Source organism: Stenella coeruleoalba (genome assembly GCF_951394435.1).
Source record: "Stenella coeruleoalba genome assembly, chromosome: 9".
In the NCBI taxonomy this organism is placed as follows: domain Eukaryota; kingdom Metazoa; phylum Chordata; class Mammalia; order Artiodactyla; family Delphinidae; genus Stenella; species Stenella coeruleoalba.
The window spans coordinates 77,010,404-77,025,769 of NC_137155.1; the positions used below are offsets into that span (position 1 = coordinate 77,010,404).

At 42.1% G+C, this 15,366-nt stretch overlaps 1 protein-coding gene and 1 pseudogene across 6 annotated transcripts in view; one reads left to right on the top strand and one right to left on the bottom strand.

Annotated features, from left to right (window-relative positions):
* Nucleotides 1-1,342: 1,342 nt before the first annotated feature.
* Nucleotides 1,343-15,366, bottom strand: part of AASS (aminoadipate-semialdehyde synthase) — a 92,316-nt gene continuing 78,292 nt past the window's right edge. For 4 of the 5 annotated variants that reach the window (XM_079932650.1, XM_079932649.1, XM_079932651.1 and 1 more), the window contains 5 exons: nt 8,993-9,088; nt 6,731-6,846; nt 5,978-6,066; nt 5,304-5,480; nt 1,343-3,622 (listed from right to left, as the gene is read on the bottom strand). In XM_079932650.1, coding sequence (XP_079788776.1) covers nt 3,504-3,622; nt 5,304-5,480; nt 5,978-6,066; nt 6,731-6,846; nt 8,993-9,088 — 597 coding nt within the window. In that variant the 3' untranslated portion in view covers nt 1,343-3,503. The remainder of the gene's footprint in view (nt 3,623-5,303; nt 5,481-5,977; nt 6,067-6,730; nt 6,847-8,992; nt 9,089-15,366) is intronic. The other variant, XM_079932652.1, reaches the window with a different exon arrangement.
* Nucleotides 12,157-12,540, top strand: LOC307191481 (alpha-N-acetylgalactosaminide alpha-2,6-sialyltransferase 5-like; annotated as a pseudogene). The gene has a single exon. The product of its transcript is annotated as an alpha-N-acetylgalactosaminide alpha-2,6-sialyltransferase 5-like (transcript).

Genomic DNA, 15,366 nt, shown 5'->3' on the forward strand with positions numbered 1-15,366 from the left:
ACAGAATCCACCTACCTGCCACTCTCCTTCTGGGGTGCCTTCCTGTGGCAGATTGTATTTTCCAAAAATAGCTCAACAATAGCTTTCAGCCCACATGTGACTCATTGAAACTCATCCCAGTGAGAGGTGGATCTATGGTCCCTTGCCTTGAATCTGGATGGACTTGTGACTACAATGAAAGTGATGCTACGTGATTTCTGAGGTTAAGTCATAACACAGCATCTGCCTGGTTCCCTTTATAACCATGCTGTGAGTTACTGCTGTCTTCAGTTTATGGAAAAGGAAACAGCTAGTATGTTGTAGGACTAATCACACTACTTCTCAGAGAAACTTCTGTCTCATGAGTCTAGGTTGAGGAAAGCTGGACATATAAATATCAGTATTATCTGGAGGAAGCCAAAAAAGTCAGAAAGACCTGGAAGATGTGAGCATTAAGTCTACTGAAATGGTTAGACCAGGGATTCCCAAACTGTGGCTCAGGGGCCACATGCTTCTAAGTACAGTATAATCTACCCATCCATACCCAGATCCTACCACCACCACCTTTACTATTGAAATTTCTGGTAGAAAACTTGTTACTGAGAGCCAATGCCGTGTTTCACTCTAGATATCTTTACTCAAGCTTACTGACATTTCCTTTTCTAGCACTAACGTTAGACAGCCCCCCTTCAATCATACCCCCTTTATCACTCAGTTAAAGCCCAAACTAGTTATTATATTATCTCAGTGGGTTCCTGCTCCCACCCAAGGTGCTAGTTCCCTAGTTCCCATGCCATCTGGGTGCTCATCCAGACTGGGGGTGGAATCAACGCAACACAAGTGTTATTTCCTAATTGATTATGTTAAAATCAATGTTGTGGTTAAAAACAAAAAACTTTCATAACAGTTATGTCTTTACTTGTTAATAGATTACTGATCTCCATTATTGATATTTTTGGCAGGTGGGACCAGGTCGTAATCAACTTTGATCCTTTTCCAAAAGCATAGATGCTTTCTCAACTGCCATGTGTCCCACATATAACACCTGCTTATTTCGATGGCAGGATGTTTCATATGCCAGAATATGAGCACAGTCCCTCAGAAAGTTTAATTTTTATCCCTAAAGAGAAACATTCCTTTCCTCCAAGGAGAAACAAAGTTTTATTTGTACATCTTGGTACCTAATTCACACAGCATGCGATTCACACAAAGTGCACAATTCAGTGATTTTTAGCACATTCACAGAGTTGCACCTCCATTACCACGATCAACTCTACACTTTCATCTCCCCCCAAAAACCCCCAAACTCATTAGCAGTCACTCCCACTTGCCCCCAAACCCCCCAGCCCTAGGCAACCACTAATCTACTTTCTCCATATAGAGATTTGACTATTCTGGACATTTCAAACAAATGAAATCATACAATATGTGGCTTTTCACGCTTGGCGTCTTTCACTTAATATTTATCCATGTTGTAGCAAGTGACTGTACTTAATCTCTTTTTAATTGCCAAATAATATTCCATTGTATGGATATGCCACAGTTTGCTTATTCATTTATTACTGGATGGGCAGTTGACTTGTTTTGATTTCTGGCTGTTATGAATAATGCTGCTATGAACATCTGTTTACAAGGTGTTGCGTGGACATATTTTCATTTCTCTAATACTAAAGAGTGGAATTACTGGATCATATGGTAACTCTATGTTTAACCATTTGAGGAACTGCCAAACTGTTTTTCCAAGCAGTTGTACCACTTTATATTTCCACCTGCAGTTTATGAGGGCTCCAATTTCTCCACATCTTCACCAGCACTTGTTATTATTTTTTCACAGTAGCTATCCTGGTGACTTTGAAGTGGTATCTCATTGTAGGTTTGATTTGTATTTTCCTGATAGCTAATGTACGTTAAGCATCTTTTCATGTGCTTATTGGCCTTTTGTATGTCTTCTTTGGAGAACTGTTAATTGCGATCCTTTGTCCATTTATTTTAATTGGGTTCTTTGACTTTTTCTTGAATACAGTAGTTCTTTACCTATTCTAAGTACAAGTTCTTCTCTCACTTGGTATATGATTTGCAAACATTTTTTCTCATTCTATGGGTTGTCTTTTGCCTTCTTGAGGTATTCTTGGAAGCACAGAAGTTTTTAATCATGATGATACCCAATTTATCTATTGTTTTTCTTTCAGTGCTTGTGCTTTTGGTGTCATTTATTTAAGAAAACACTGCCTAATCCAAGGTCATAAAGATTTACACCTATGATTTCATCTAGAAGTTTTATAGTGTTTGCTCTCATATTTAGGTATTTGGTCCATTTTGAGATAATTTTTATATGTGCTGTGAGGTAGGGAGTCCAACTTTATTCTTTTGTATGTGGATATCCAGTTGTTTCAGCACAATTTGATGAAAAGATTATTTTCCTCAATTGAATTGTCCTAGTACCTTTTTCAAAAGTCAATTGACTGTAAATATGAGTTATTTCTGGACTCTCAATCTATTCCTATTTTACACTTTTTCTTAGAATTGTTTTCTTAATATTACTTTTGCTTCATTCATTGATATTGTATACAAATACAATCAATTTTTGAATATTAATCCTGTATCATGCAACTTTGCTGATCTCATGTATTAGTTCTAATGTTTTCTTAGAGTATTCCCTTGAATTTTCTTTGTATAACATTAGAGATAGTTTTACATCTTCCTTTCTAATCTGGATGTCCTTTACTTCATTTTCTTGCCTAATTGCCCAGCTATACCCTCCAGTACAAGTTGAATGGAAATGGCAAGAGTATACATCCTTGTCTTGTTTCTGATTTTAGGGGGGAATCCTTCAGTCTTTCATCATTAACTATGATACTAGCTATGGTTTTTTCATAGATGCCCTTTATCAGGTTGAAGAATTCCCTTCTATTCCTAGTTTGTTGAGTGTTTTTATCATAAAAGTGTGTTGGATTTGTTAATGCTTTTCCTGTGCCTAATGAGGTGACCGTGTGGATTTTGATTTAGTCTTACCTATTTCCTTCTCCAAACATTAAAAGAAAGCTATAAGAAATGTCACTTTCTAAATGAATCATCATTTTACAAAAAGGCATAAAATAGTATTATTGCAAAGCTTTGGTGATCTAAAAGCATCCAACTGAATCCGTTAGAAAAATAAAGCTGCATGAAGAAATTTTTTTCTTACTAAAAAGATAAAACTTCATCTGCTAATTATCGGAAAATATATTCTTGTAAGAAAAAAGTTGCATAATAAATTAACAAGTAGTATAATCATTGTCACTTTTACATACACATGAAAAAATACATGATAGAATTATTAAAGTTCCCTGGTAATTACTGGCATCTCTTGTTCCAAATGTTTTCATATTAAAATAGAGATTTATATTTCAAAAACACCATTGTATTGACTTAATCAAAACATATCATGCTTTATGTTTTAAAATATCACATTAGCAAGCATGTTTGTGGCCTAAAAGTTCAGAGCTGTGTTGGCTGGGAAGATAAAAACAAAATATAATTCTCAATTACGGTTTGATTGTGCTCTGTGTAGTATACACAATGCCCTCTGCTTTAATTCGCTCCAGTATTGGTCCATAGATCTCCTTTGAAAAGGGCCCCATCAGGCCTTTAGCTTGAATTTCACCTAGAAGAAAATAAATTTGTAGTTACCATTTTAAAGGTGGTATGAAAGGTTAACTTCTACAGCAAGAGTCTCCATACAGCAGTAAACTGTGAGTCAACAAGTTGTTGGAGGCCTAGGGATTTTTCAAAATAGCAGCTTAAATGTCCCCTACTAAATTATTACTTTGGGACTTCCCTGGTGGTCCAGTGGGTAAGACTCCGCGTTCCCCATTCAGGGGACCTGGGTTCGATCCCTGGTCGGGGAGCTAGATCCCACATGCATGCCGCAACTAGTAGTTCGCATGCTGCAACTAAGAAGTCCACATGCCACAACTAAGAGCCCACATGCCGCAATGAAGATCCTGTGTGCCGCAACTAAGACCCGGCGCAGCCAAAATAAATACATAAATATTTTTTTAAATTATTACTTAATCAACACTGTAAGAAAAAGCAGTTAATTGAAAGCACAGCTGGAGTTAGGGACAGAGTCTGAATTTATACACTTAACTGCATTAACTACCAACTCAGAGAATAAAGTCTAGTAAGAAAGTAAAGTCAACCTAACGGGTCTGCTTTATTTGCTGATGTCATTTTTTAAAAAGCATGAGACCAACAGAATGAAATTAAAACCAGTCTGGTTATTTGGGCACTGGCATCTGTTAGGGTGGCTGAAAGAGTAAGTCTGGGCACTTTCCTTAAAGACTATGATGCCCTCATCCCTCATCACTTCTTCACTCTGGTTCCTCAATAACTAAGTAGGTGGTTTAATTTTTTTTTCTTTTTTTTTTTTGCGGTACGCGGGTCTCTCACTGCTGTGGCCTCTCCCGTTGCGGAGCACAGGCTCCGGACGCGCAGGCTCAGCGGCCATGGCTCACGGGCCCAGCCACTCCGCGGCATGTGGGATCTTCCCGGACCAGGGCACGAACCCGTGTCCCCTGCATCGGCAGGCAGACTCTCAACCACTGCATCACCAGGGAAGCCCTAGGTGGTTTAGCTAATATGATACTGTACGTTTTTTCCCCATTATTTCCCATTTATGTTTTGATGTTTTTTACTCCCCTCACACCTTCACAGGGGCCAAATGGGGTGTCATATTCAGAGCTGATGCTTATTGAATGCAAACATCATCTTAAGGGGAGAGTGGAGAGTTGAAATTTGAATTCATTTAGTTCAAAATATATATTTGGTATTGATAGTATGTTGAGACATGAGGATTAATAAAATGTGGCCTATATTTTTGAAGATCTGGAAATGAATACCCTCTGCTATTTCAGTGTTACCCCAAAAATACAAAAAAGTAAGGAAAGAAAAGAAGGCAGTTAACATTCCCTGGGGAACCCCTCTATGTGGTAGGAGCTTTATGTATTATTTCACTTTAGTGTCACAACAACCCTACGAATTAGTCATGACAATCCCCACTTTAAAGATGAAGGAACTCTGACTTAGAGATGCTAAGTAACTTGCACCCCATCACTCAGTCATCTTGCGACTGAGCTGGGACAGAAATCAGGTCTAACTCCAAAGCCAAGGTTTTTTATTCATCACAAGGTGATCTCCCAGTCAGCCAGCCCTTACATCTTCTGAACTGGCTCACTTTTAGTGAAAGCTAGTGTCATACTCAAGACTAATTATTTGATATCCAGGTCCTGAATGACTTGGAGATAATATGGAGACAAACTTGGTCCCCCAGGGAAAGAACTTACCATCAAGTAACATCTTGGCTGCCATAGCAGTGGGTAACCCCACAGTTTTAGCCATAGCTGAAAAACCATTGACATCCCCGTAAACCACAAGATCAATAGTTTTATTTTCTAAATGTCCAGAAGGATGTCTGATTCCAAAGTTGTCTCTCATCACAATCATATCTTTCTCTCCAGGGCCTTAAAATAAATAAACATACAGTTTAAAATGTCACTATCATTACAACTCCAGTATCGTACTTCATCCCCCTGCGCCTGCCCTTCTGCTCTCGTTTCCCCTCCCATTATGTATATCCTTAAACAATTATGTATACTGCTTTTTAGCCCAAAGACCAAATTAAAAATTCAAGGAAATGGTAACTCTAACCAGGTTCCTCTGTCTAGGTGGGTATCACTATAACCTGGGTGCTGCTGTAGAGGCCGTCCCTGCTTCTCCCCAAAACGCTCCTTCAGCATTTTCCTTAATGTGTCAAAAATTAAAAGTAAAACTAATGATTTTTTCCTTTGCCATATTACCCAAGTTCACTCTTACTTAATAGTTCTCTTATTCTCCCCTCTGGAAAAATAGTCCGCGTGTTCTTTCCCCATTCCCACTGTGTAGCTCCCGCCCTTCAGTCTAATTCACTGGTTCTTATGATTCCTCTGCTGGGATGTTTAGCCAATAGCCCACAGCCTACCATAGGAAAGCTTCATGGCCAAATGCTTGGAGAGTGCATCCACGAGAGACTCTGCCCGAGGGACTTGTTCATCCCCAAGCAAGCCCAACCTGAGAAGCACGAGAGATGGCTGCATTAGTTCAAGTCCTATACATATGCTCAGTTGGGAAGCAGAAGGGAACGCTCACTGGATTTTATCTTGAAAGGGCAGAATCACAAGACGACAGTTCAAGTTATAGGACTCTCAAGTTATTGTAAAATAATAATAATGAGAGTAATGTTTTAACCTTTAGAATCATCCCCAGACTCTCCCAGGAGTGTTGCCTGGAGCTAGACCTGATGCACTGTAAGTACACACTGTTGCAAAGCTTTTCATGAGATTAACTTACAGGTTAGTTCTCCCACATGAAGGATACCAGCAGAATGGGCCACAGCCACATGAATAAGTGTTGTAAAGTAGTTAAAGGAAGACTGGGAGAATGTCCTACAGGAGAGAAAAAATATCCCACCTTTCTCAGGAACTGAGTAGTGAAGCTGCTCAAAAATAAGTATTTCCCAAGTTATAACTGCCATTGAATTTCTCGCTTTACCTACTTTTCATCCCCACATGAACATGGTACGTGGTAATCTCTGTACAACAGGCCAACATTAGAGCAGCAAATTAATCAAAGACAATGTAAAATATTTGCTTCTATCTTGACTTTTCTTTGACTAGAAAGCACTAAGTAATCATTGATCCAGTATTTTGCTCTAGGTTGACTGGTGGGTACCTACCATTCAACAGCCTCCAGCTGGGTATTGTCTCCTTCTAGTTTCTTAAAGACAGCTTCCTTAAGCACATCACACTTGGAGGAGGGTGAAATTCCCACTAGATCACAGAGGAGTTCTTTCTGGTTAGAAAAACAAAGATACAAATTCTAAGCTCCAAATAAAATAAAAAATGAGTTGAGAAATTATCCTATTAAGACATTGGACCTCAAAAGAACCTCAAATTTTAAATTAGAAATAATTAGAAATAGTAAATTGTGGCACACACATGTGCATACACACATCTGCACACCCACACATCAATAAATGGGTATTTCAGAATGATATTTCAGCAATAAAAGAGTCATGACACCAAATTAATACCAAAAAGGGGATACCATATTTACCATCACATTGACTACCTTTGCAGGTCCTCTCTATCACCTTATCCCTCATTATCCCTCACCGTCTAGAAGTCAATTTTGGCCAGGATAGAGTGAAAGGGGCTTATTGCTGTGGTTGCTAGTAGCAACTAGAGTTCTTTTGTAGGTTCAAGAAATGAGGAAAATTGTGCAGATAATAAAATCTCAAAGGACGAGCACTTAAACAGTGGTCATAGCTTTTTCTAATTTCTAAACAAGACTCTTTCCAGGCTCCCAAGGAAAATGTTATGCTCTAGATTAAGGATCAACAAACTAGTTCACGGGCCAAATTGAGCTCACCACCCGGTTTTGTAAATAAAAAGTTTTATTGGAACATAGCCATGCTCATTTGTTTACGAGCAGTCTGAACTGAGTAGCCTGACAGAGACCACATGACCCATAAAAGCCTAAAAAATTTACAATCTGGTCTTTTACCAAAAAAAAAAACGTTTGCCAGCCCCTGTTCTAGACTGTAGCTACCAAGAGAAGGGGACCAGCCCCAAGAATGCCTGCACCAGCCTTCCCAATCAAACTGCCTCAATGTCAGATTCACTATGGGTATTTATTCACTCCTGTCCAACAAGTAAGTTTATGAAATCTGAAACTTAGATTGAAAAGACTCTCAGATACACAAAAGAACTGAATTTAAAAGCAACTAGTGGGCTTCCCTGGTGGCTCAGTGGTTGAGAATCTGCCTGCCAATGCAGGGGACACGGGTTCGAGCCCTGGTCTGGGAGGATCCCACGTGCCGCGGAGCAACTAGGCCCGTGAGCCACAACTACTGAGCCTGCGCGTCTGGAGCTTGTGCTCCGCAACAAGAGAGGCCGCGACAGTGAGAGGCCCGCGCACCGCGATGAAGAGTGGCCCCCGCTCACCGCAACTGGAGAAAGCTCTCGCACAGAAACGAAGACCCAACACAGCCAAAAATAATTAATTAATTAATTAATTTTTTTTAAAAAAGCAACTGGCTAACCAGAATACCCAAGATCCAAGTTTCTTTGGGACACTTAATGGGATTAGCAGTATTGATTCTTTTCTCTTTGTGATAAATTTCTAGCATTTCTATTGGAATATGGGCACATTAATTTAAGTTGAATGACCAGCTGGTAACAAGTTAATTCCTGGCAGTTAGTGGAAGCTCTAGATTTTAATACAACACAGATATGGGCATAAACTCAGTAATTAAAAACTCAGATTACGCATGGTTACAAATGGTCAAATAAAGGAACGAATGGGATTCGGGCGTTGGGAATCTAGTTCTGCGATACCAGCCGGAGCTCTCCTGCTTTCTCAGTTTCAGGAGGCCCAAGCTTAACTCCTGTCATGGGGTCACCACTCAGACAAGCGGCAGAGCCCAGAGCACAGTGCAGAGAGCAAGTGCATCTCTGCTCAGGGCTGAGGGAGCAATCAAGTGGTAGAAGTTGCAGCAGGAAACGGGCCCCGAGAGTCAGCCTCCGTGTGCTCTCCATCCTCCCCAAACAATGAAGTGTGGAAAGGGGGGCTTTGGGGCTAGGACTTAACTTCCTGCACATAAGTCACAGAATGGGTTCTTTGCTGGTCCAAACCCACGTTCAAACCTGACCATTTCAGAAGGCATTTCTTTTTTTTTTTTTTTTTTTTTGTGGTACGCGGGCCTCTCACTGTTGTGGCCTCTCCCGTTGCGGAGCACAGGCTCCGGACGCGCAGGCTCAGCGGCCATGGCTCACGGGCCCAGCCGCTCCGTGGCCTGTGGGATCTTCCCGGACCGGGGCACGAACCGGTGTACCCTGCATCGGCAGGCGGACTCTCAACCACTGCGCCACCAGGGAAGCCCTCAGAAGGCATTTCTGAAGAGCAGCAGACAATGTATAATTCCGGAGTCACTCACCCAGGTGAGCGGATTGGCATCAGGTTGAAGGGCAGGAAATGCATCTCTGTTTATAAGACCCAATTTTACAAATCCATTCAAGGCTTTGGCATATCCCTGTAACAAGAGTTATTAAGCAATATATAAAAATTTGTCTTCAAAGAAAAACATGTTTTAATTTCTTGAAAATAAGGACCTATTTTTGTAGTTCATTTAGAAAACAGGCTGAGAATAGCCATTTGTGCTGCTAGTATTGATGCAGTCACCCTCGGGTTCAAACCAAAATCAGCAGCGTCACAACAATTCCACTGGTTTACACAAGAGCCCTTGCAAAACGTGGGTCTTTACTTTTGTTTCTGGGTAACATGCGAGTGGTGTTTTCTGACAGCATAAGGGAAAGTTTCATCTTGTGTTACATGCTCAGGTCAGCAGAACTGTATTTAATAGAATAGTTGTTCTCTCTCTTATAATGGAAGAAGGAGCTTGTAAGAATATCTCCCAACGAAGATAGTCCATCCTACTGATTAAGAGCCATTATCCTAACGTATATAAGGAGCAAGGGGGAAAGGCAGGCATCAGAGAGGTATTTCTAAAATGCCATCACGCTGATAGAAATTCCTCACATGTCCTTCATTCTCTACAGGACAGGCCGAGGTTCTTGGCACTGTTATGTAGAACCCATCCCAATAAACCCCTCCAGCCTGACTCACTAATCATCCTCTCCACCACTCACCATCCTCCAAACAAGCTGCTGTGCTCTTCCAGAGACCTGGGGCTCGGTGCATGCTGCTCCCATGCTTGGAACATGGTAACCCCTCTTTCTCATCTATGAAATGTTTACTTTTCTCTTAAGACCCAGCTCAGCACACATACTGAGCTCCCTAGGTGAGTGGGCACTCCCTTCTTCTCTGTATTCCTGTAGCATTTTGTACATACGCACTTAACACAAACTGTAATTAATTGTCTATTCAGCTGCTGAACGGCAGGCATAGAAAGTATGTGTATGTGTGTCCTTCAACCCCATGTCCTCACCCCATTATCCATCATTCCAATATGCTGAAAGAGAACAAATGACTGGATGAATAGATTCTGAATGAAGATGAAGTGAAGGAGGATCATAATGTATGTTCTCCTGTGAGCAAGTTACACTGGGGGCCGGGAGGGAGGGGGGATTGGAAAGCCAAAATAAGGAGATTTATAGCCACTGCCACTGAGAGACAGCAGGTGGGGGGAGGAGAAGAAGAAGAAGAAGAGAAGAAGGGCAGGAAATTATTTCAGGAAGCAGTAAAATTATTAAGATATAAAATAGTTCCTGTTGCCACTGGATGTTTCACAGTTTAATGTGTGAATTCTCACACGTCTGAACGGCTGTATTATTCAAACTGTCCAAAGTTACTAATTAAAGAATTAAAATTCATTTGCTCTAACCCAATGTAAATATACTTCAAAGAGGAGAAGCAAAAAAGCAATACCCCGAGCCTGCTTCTAGGATCTGATGAATGCTGGGGGCCCCTTCTTCCAACATCTCAAATACTGAGACATTTCTCAGCTATTTCTTCATCTCAGAAATAATTTTATGGTGACCTCTAGAAATGAATTTATTATGTGTATTCATTTATCAGTAAGTACTTAGCAAAGTGCTGCCACGTGTGAGACTTGTGCTAGGGGCTGAGGCCACAGAGACGAAAAATGCAGTCCCTACCCATGAAGACACTACAGTCCAGGAGAAGGGTCAGATAAGTCCAACAAATAAGGTCTGGCCCATAGTGAGCAAAACCACGACCACTGAGGACTACGACACACTGGGCTATCGCAGGTGCTACGACAGGTAAACGCCGAGCTGTGGGCGCACAAGGAGGGGAACTCACGTAGATGTCGGGGAGGGGAGTCAAGGAGAGGAATTAAGAAAGATCCTGTAAGGTGGTACAAGCTGGGTCTGGAAGGACTCAGGTGACAGGCAGGTGCAGGAGAGAAGTCAAGGTCTCCCTGTCATACTTGGGTGACAGGGTCTCATCTCTAACGCTGGAAAGAATCTTCAGGTTACTGAAGGGTTGCTGACATTGCTCAGGACGTGAACTCTGTGACATCTTCCATCCTCTGGGGTTCTGTGGGGATGGCTCTCGTCCATGCACATCCTTGAGAGCTTTAGTTAATTCTTAAATCTCAAAATCCTCTATTTCTGGGTCTATATGTTTGGCAGGAGCCTAAATCTATTGGAAAAGCCTAACTCCTGAAACCCCTGGGGAAAAGAAACAGAATCAAGAATCCGTCAGATCTGAGGACAGTATGGCTGCAATTCACACTAGAATTTCTGCTGTGCTTGAAGGCTTCTGAAGCATCCATGGTTCCTCGATCTCCTTAGGATGTTGTCACCGACAATTCATTTAATTCCTAGACAACGAGGACATCGCATTCATGAGAGCACAGGTACCGCGGAATCTCACAGGGCATCGAGGTCTGAAATCAGGTCTCTAATTTTTAGAGATCTATGTATTTTAGGTACGCTGGTTGTAGTGGGTTGAGCAGTGTATCCCTCATAACTCACGGCCACTCAGAACCTCAGAGTATGACTTTATGTGGCTCTTTGCAAATATGATTAGTTACGGACTTCAGTATGCAGCGACCTATATTTGGGCTCCTAAATCCAGTGCCTGATAAGAAGAGGAGAGGACACAGTGATATAAACAAGAGAAGGTGGTATGAGGATGGAGACAAAGAGATGGGACCAGTATGTCTACAAGTTAAAGAACATCAACAGTCGCCAGCAACCACCAGAAGTGAGGCGAGAGTGGCAAGGGACAGTTTCTCCCTCGACACCTCCAGAAGGCTTGCCCTGCCCACACTTTGATTTCAGACTGTGACCTCCTGGATAGTGAGAGGATAAATTTCTGTCGTTTTAAGTTTGTAGTAATTTATTATAACCACCCTAGGAAACAATTACACTGATTGTCTTAATCTGGTCACACTTGTAACTACTCGTTTGTGATTACAAAGCGTGTGCTGGAATCTCTGCAACGGCGGTGCTTCCTGGGTCCCGCGGCAGCTTCCCTGGTGAGTCAGGCGTGGCTGGCTGCTGGGCAAAAATCAGACCCGCCTCTGTCCCATCACCCACGACGGAAACCCTCCAAGAAAAAGTGGTCCCAGACGCGTGTGCCTGAGTATTCCGCACGAAAGAGGTGCCCAAAATGAAGACCCTGACGCGCCCGGGGCTGGCAATGTGATTTGCGCTCACCAGCACGTGCACCAGCTTGCCGCTCGTGTACAGCGGTCTTGGCGGCCAGAAGGAGCAGCCCCCGCAGCAGCAGCCGGCAGCGGCGACCGGCAGCGCGCAGCGGCCCGCAGAGAGCAGCCCCCTGCCGCGCCCCGAGGCCCCCGCGCGACCGCGATCACTGCAAGGATACCTTGGCGTGGCGGACCACAAGGAAGATCTCCAACACTTGGCTCAGCACTGGCTGGTTCACAATGACGATTGCCCTGGAGCTCTGCGACAGGACCAATGTTTATGGCATGGATCCCCAAGACTTCTGCAGGGATCCCAATCACCCTTCAGTACCTTATCACTATTATGAACCTTTTGGACCTGACGAATGTGCAATGGACCTCTCCCGTGAGTGAGGACGGAAGGGTAGTCATCACCGCTTTATCACAGAGAAATGAGCCTTTAAGGACTGCGCGCGAGGCTTCCCTGGTGGCGCAGTGGTTGAGAGTCCGCCTGCGGATGCAGGGAACACGGGTTCGTGCCCCGGTCCGGGAAAATCCCACATGCCGCGGAGCGGCTGGGCCCGTGAGCCATGGCCGCTGAGCCTGCTCGTCCGGAGCCTGTGCTCCGCAACGAGAAAGAACTGGGCACAGACATTAAATTTTCACTTTTCTCAACCAGACCGGAAACCAGAATCGCTTGCTAGAAGTCATCCTGAGAACAAACCTGTGTTCTGAGGAAAGTGTGTGGCCAGACTGAAATCCCAAGTACCCTCTGTATCAGACATCGGGCCCCTGAACTTCCTGAGTCACCAGACATGGAAGAGGAACAGAATTGGTCGCAGGGGTAGCTGCACTCCTCAAGAAGTACCATGTACAGCTGCCTCTGAGGCCTGACTACAAAGCAGTGCAGCTGGTTTACAAGGGAAAATTCCAGAACTAATACACCCTAATGAGTGCTGTCCCTTTCAAGAGGGGTGACCTTAGGACCTGAACACTCATTTCAATGATGCTGCCGTGGCTAAAAACATTTTGGATCTCTTTAAGTATTGCCTTTGAAACTGAGACATGAGCAACTCAACATTAGTTGTATTCCTTTGTAGAAATATCACGTTAAGAGTAATTTTTCTATCAGATTATATCCTAACCTGAACCTTTGTCATCTGTTGGACTCTGTGTGGTTTGTAAAAAGCAGCCTTGAAAGTATGGACATGATTTCTGAAGAGTACATCTTTACTAAAACTAAAAATAGAATTACCATATGACCCAGCAATCCCACTCCTGGGCATATACCCAGAGAAAAGACATATGCACCCCAATGTTTATTGTAGCACTATTTACAATAGCCAGGTCATGGAAGCAACCTAAATGCCCATTGACAGACGAATGGATAAAGAAGATGTGGTACCTATATACAATGGAATATAACTCAGCCATCAAAAGGAACAAAACTGGGTCATTTGTAGAGATGTGGATGGACCTAGAGACTGTCATACAGAATGAAGTAAGTCAGAAAGAGAAAAACAAATATCGTGTATTAATGCATATATGTGGAATCTAGAAAAATGGTACAGATAAACTGGTTTGCAAGGCAGAAATAGAGACACAGATGTAGAGAACAAACGTATGGACACCAAGGGGGGAAAGTGGGGAGTTAGGGGGGATGAACTGAGAGATTGAGATTGACATGTATACACTAATATGTATAAAATAGATAACTAATAGGAACCTGCTGTATAAAAATAAATAAAATTTTAAAAAAAAGAGTACATCTTTACTGACTTTCAAAAGCAACTGCCCAATATTTATTTATTGAGAGTTTTTTAGTGTGCTCTAGGTCAGTATTTTTATAGATTATGATTATGTGGTAGTTTATCCTTCCTAGTTCTTTAATCCTGAATGATGGTTGGAAAAGGCCCAGAACAGGGAGATGAGTTGCCGTGTTCACAGTACTCATTGTTAGCATGTGATGGTATTTGGCTTGGAAATGTTGCGTTGCATTTTTTGAACCCTCAGGCTTCAAGAACAGCTATGACATTTTCCAAAGTGCAGAAATGCTCCAAATGACAAAATTGAAAACCAAAAACTTTGTCATTCAAACAAAAAAGATACCAACAAGAGAAACTTAAAGACAATTTGCTTTAGTAATAATTGATGTAGGTCACTTCACTTAAGCCCTAGTTTCCTCTTCTGCAGAATGATATCACTGTACCAGAGGACCTCTTAAGTTTCATTCCAGATCTGAAATTCTCTCAACAAGCCTCTCGTTGACCCATGTAAGGACTTTGCACTTGGAATGATGGAGCTCCCACAGTAGCAGGAGCCTTATTTTAGGGGGTCTTTTATATCCCCCTACTACCTATCCCCCTCTTGTGGTTAAAAGCATACCTCCTCCCCAGACCCCATTGGCAGAAATCCATCCCCTGCTTCTCTGGTGCTTTTTGCACCAAAAAGAGTTGGCGGGGGAGAGAATTTTCATGCTTTTCCTTGGTGACAAGAATAAGGAACTGCACTTCTATGAGTTTTTGAGGAGAAGAGAATATAAGGAGATTCCCCATTATACTGCTCATTTATCCTATGAACTACTCAGATTCACTCACTGCAAATCTTACATTATGTTCACTGCCATTCCTTGGTGTTCAGGAGTATAAAGGACTCATTTTACTTAGAATCAAGATCAAACAGTATGATAGATTTTCATTTATGCAAGTAACATTGTTCAAAAATAGCCTTTAAAAAATATACCAATGTTTTCTTTACACATGGCTTAGGAGGCATTAATTTCTCTAATGCCAAATTTGAAGGCGTCAGCAAACATTATGTATGGGAACTGACATTGTTTTACAAAACATGACCTGGTTTGTGATTAAAGAAGCTTTCTCACATTAAAAAATAAAACCATTTTTTAAAATGTGTACTGGACATTCGTATTTATGGTCCTAGTAGCTACACCCCATTTTGTGGTAAAAACATTTCAGATTCACTTTGGGGAAAGTGACGCTGACTACGTCGTCAGCACTGGGGACATAAACAGGGGCCAAAGCTGATTGGCACCTTTTATTGCACTGACCTCAGGGGCTAATGAGATAAAAACTCGACTTCTGGCTGTGAAGAAGTACTTTTTCTTTCTCGCTGGATTTGAACCTAAGAGGCTGCCACCATCTTGCCATCCCTGTGAAACAGGGGACACAGCCAAT